The 4,442-nt window shown below is 38.9% G+C and overlaps 1 protein-coding gene across 1 annotated transcript; it reads right to left on the bottom strand.

Annotated features, from left to right (window-relative positions):
* Window positions 1-231: 231 nt before the first annotated feature.
* Window positions 232-2,388, bottom strand: LOC103430296 (purine-uracil permease NCS1). The gene has a single exon (XM_008368431.4). It carries the CDS (start codon window positions 2,164-2,166, stop codon window positions 442-444), a length of 1,725 nt encoding a protein of 574 aa, XP_008366653.2. The 5' UTR covers window positions 2,167-2,388; the 3' UTR covers window positions 232-441.
* Between the last annotated feature and the right edge of the window lie 2,054 nt (window positions 2,389-4,442).

The following is a 4,442-nucleotide window of genomic DNA, read 5'->3' as shown; positions in this document are numbered from 1 at the left end:
ACCCTAAATTTATTACTGTGAAAATTGAAAACCTTTGACATAATATATCATATCAAGTTTGTTTTTACCCTTCTGGCAAAATTATTATGTTATACTGAGACACCGTCATCAAATATAATCATCAAACGTTCATCTTTCAATGTTTGTCTCGATCACTCGATCACATGGCCAACCATTAAGCATGCGGAACTTGCTAGTCCCATAAGTTTTAGACAATTGAAAGGGACCATATACCAATAATGCATCACTCATAATCTTATAATTATATTACAAGTAATTCCCCTTTGGCTGCTGTAATGCATATTCAATAATACAATTTTTCAAGGTAAGCAAACCCTACAGATGGCTTATTATTATACAAGAAATTTCAGATTTTAAGTCATCCAAAATGTCTACAAAGTGAAATTTTCTTCTTTACAAACTGTATGCAATTTTGCTATCTTAGTTTGCAGGAGGCAAGAGGGGGTCTTGTGCAGGTTGAGACTCCTGTTTTCTTGTCAAACGTGACAGAAGCCAGTAGAAACAACCGGAAGAGAAAAAGCTGAAAAACCAGGCATTGTTATATATGATCACATAAACATCTGATATCGACACAAGAATGCCGACTTTCTGCAAGAAGCCCGGAACCACGGGCAAAATCCCTACAACAAGAGCTGCCATGGCTGCTAAATTGTAGCCTCGTGAATAGTAGTAATCCCCAAAAGCACTTGTTGAGTATAAGTCCTTGAGGCTCAAGTTTGTGTTTCGGATAAGATAGTAATCTGCGAGAATTATGCCTCCGATTGGACCCAACAGAGCAGAATATCCAACCAGCCATGTGTAAACAAAGCTCTCACTCGACTTCAGAAGCCGCCAAGGTTGAAATGCAATCCCAAGCAAGGCTGTGACAATGGCTCCACTTCGGAATGTGAACTTTGAAGGGCTCAGATTGACAAGAGCATTTGCAGGGGCAACAACATTGGCTGCAATGTTGGTTGTGAGAGTGGCAAGACTAACACCGACAATGGCTAGGATTATTGTAGTGAACCCTCCAATTTGCCCGAGGAGTTGGATGGGGCTCGAAATCACATGCCCGAAAATCACTTCTGTGGAGCAGGTCACAGCTAGACCAACAAATGTGAATGCCCCCATGAAGATTGGAAGCCCGGCTTGACCAACGATTTGGTCAGTCTGGCTCTTGGCATACCGAGTGAAATCCGGTATGTTAAGAGCAACTGTAGCCCAAAAGCTTATGTTAGCAGTTAGGGATGGAAAAAAGAGGGACCAAAACTGATTTGTGGTTAGTCTAGAGGACAAGGAAAGCATGTGGCTAAAACCGCCGGCCTTGACATACGCCCAAATGACAAGGCAGGAAGTGAGTGTGACGAGAATTGGAGCTGAGTACTTCTCAAGCTCTCTGATTCCATCCATTCCCTTCCAAACAATGGCCAATTGGGCAACCCAAAACACAATAAAACAAGCAAATTCCGATGGGGATGTGCCTAGCCAAGGTAGGGTTTGGGACATATAGGATTGCTTAATTGAATTTGGTAATAGAATGAAGATTGCTTCACCACCAATCCAAGTCTCAATTCCATACCAGCCACAACCAACTAATGCTCTAAGAAGAGTGGGAATATGAGCACCATGAATACCGAACGAAGATCGAGCTAAAACAGGGAAGGAGATGCCATATTTTGTGCCTGGATGGCCTGTTAGGATTAGTGGGACTAATAGGATTATGTTGGCAGCTACAACTGTGGCAATTCCTTGCCACCAAGCCATGCCAAGGTCAACAAGACTACCAGCCAAGTAGTAAGTTGGGACTCCCACAACTAGTCCAATCCAAAGACAAGCCATTTCCCACTTGGAAAATGTCCTTTGATCAGGTCTTGTGGGCTTGAGATCATCATTGGTAAGGGTTGGATCGGATTCAAACCCGAATTCGTCGAAATTGGGACTAGGGTTGTGTTTGGTTGATGCCATGGTGGTGAAAGTGGGGCTTCTTCTAAGTGAGAGGTGGTGGACATTGGATTGTACATTGGTGGTGGTGTGGAATTTGGTGGTTGAAAATAGAGGGGTGGTGGTGGGATAGTGAGAGTGAGAGGACGGTTTTGGGTTAATTCTGGTGATTGCAGAGGCGTGGGGATGGGGATGGAGATGGAAGTTGAGACACTTGAGCATCATGATTCAGTGGGATTCCAGATGAGCTGTTGGAATCCGTGGTATCTGCTTGAGATAGATGATGAGTGGTGGATGTTAGCCTATGACTTTTCTCTCTTTGGAGTCTTGGATCAAGAGCTTGCGGGCAAGTCTACAAATCTCTTGTATTATAACTTTTATATCTTTTTATTTACTTTTTGAGTCAAACATTTGGAATCAAATTTCAGACTAGATTAATAAAATTTGTTTGGTGACTTTTAGGAGATTAGAATAACAGTTACTAAATCAAACATTTGGAATCAAATTTCAGACAAGAATAATAAGATTTGTATGATGACTTTTAGGAGATTAGAATAACATTTATTTTATGGATTAACCTCCTTAACTCATACGCCATTTAGAGAAAAGAAAGATTTTCAAATCTACAAGGAATACTTTTCGTTTTATACAACTATATATTTACAAGGATGAAGGAATATTACTAGGCTTTAGTACTGATTTCCAAAATAAGGGTAATTTCACATTTTTCTAAAGTATTTAGTTACAAGTTAGCGTTACCCACCTGTAGTGAATATGTGATCTTTTTATATACATTAATGAAATAAAGAATATGTATACAAAAGAGAGGGAGCAAAGATTGTGGCCCCTAAAAAAGGGTAATGCTTGAGAGACTAAATTTGTAAACTAAATTATATGTCATCAATATGAATGAGCACGTTTATCAATATTTAAGTAATAAATCAAACATCAACTTCTATATTTTATTTTATTTTTTACAAATTTAGTCTCCGTAGAAGGAGATGCACAATCACATTAGAGTTTCTCAATTGATCAAGGATTGCGAAGAGGAAATAAAAAGTTCTTATCGTCAAGCATGTTAAAAGGATTGTAAAACAAAATGAGAATGTAGAATAAGAATTAATTTTTTTTTTTTAAAGGGACCAGTTGGTGGCTTCGTTATGTCAGTCCACTATACTAGGATCCAGGAAAACTCACAGAAACATTTCAACTTCCCTCTAACCACCATCATTCGTTTCACCAACGTCAGGAAATTCAAAATAAGAAGGTTGCAAGCTTCCCCATGAAAAACAAAATAACCATATGAAAGCAAAAATCATTTCGTAGGTTTTAACTAAAACAGGAAGTTGAACACATTTAGAAAGATGTATTTTTCAGTTGCCCATCCTCTAGCTCGTTGTGCTATTTCTCATTCAGATGTTAATTCTTGGATAGAAGGAGAAGCAATTTGGCACAATTTTATTTATTTCATAATGTATTTGTTTCACGATTAAGGAAATCATTCTATTGCTATTAGAAAGAAAAAAAAAATGTAGGGAGATGTAGCAGTCTTGCTTTGTTTTCATTCGCTTGGTCTCACCCTATTACAAAGCTATGCCGGAAGGAGAAATTTTGTGGTGCCGTGCTAAATTTACTATTATGGCACTAGTAGAAAAAACTACTTGCGCGACCAAACTTTACGCAAAATATCCAATTTTGTCACGTGATGGACATTATGCGACGAAATGTTTCTATGCTCAAGATTCCTTTGCATGACGAAACTAAATGCTCATCGCGCAAAGGCCGAGAAATACGCGCAAAGCTAGAGAGTTAGGGCCAACATCTCGCGCATCGACCCTTTTCCCACGTAATTCTTGCACGACTAATTGGTCGTCGCGCAAATCTATATCTTTGCACGACGAAGCTTTTACGTCGCAAAGGACCTATAAAATCACATATCCACTCTCCCTTTTTCTCTCATACTTTTCCCCAAACCCCTCTTGGCCCTCTTGTTTTCTTCTTCCCCAAGCCCCAAGCCCCTCGTATCCTAATTCTTGTTTTATTTTTCTGTATGATGGTCGATTCCGCTGCTGCTCCAACTAACCAGGGATGTGAGGGAGAAGGATCTCAGAAAGGTAATACCAAATTAGTTTGATTATGAATTTTTTTTTGTTTCTGTATAGAAGAAAAAAGAATGTCTACGTAGGTCAAAAGGGGGAACAATGACAGGGCAAGGCGAATTACCTATGAATTGTTCAGGGGATCTAAGAAGGAGTTGCACACCTTGCTTGCGCACGACATTGGAACAGTATTGCAGAACAAATGTCCCACGGAGTGGGTGTCTTGGAAAAAGTGCTAGAGGACCCGAAAAAAGTCTATATTGGATGACTTATGAGTAAGTGTCGTAGTAATTTAATAATTATTTTTCTTATATATTATATTATAATGTTTAATATTTAATTATTTTTTGTACAACAAGCTAATTATATTATTGATCAAACGGACCCTAACCTAATGAAGTT

The sequence above is a fragment of the Malus domestica genome, chromosome 12 (assembly GCF_042453785.1).
Source record: "Malus domestica chromosome 12, GDT2T_hap1".
Lineage (NCBI taxonomy): Eukaryota > Viridiplantae > Streptophyta > Magnoliopsida > Rosales > Rosaceae > Malus > Malus domestica.
The sequence above is the reverse complement of the archived record's forward strand: the minus strand, read 5'-3'. Positions and strand labels throughout refer to the sequence as shown.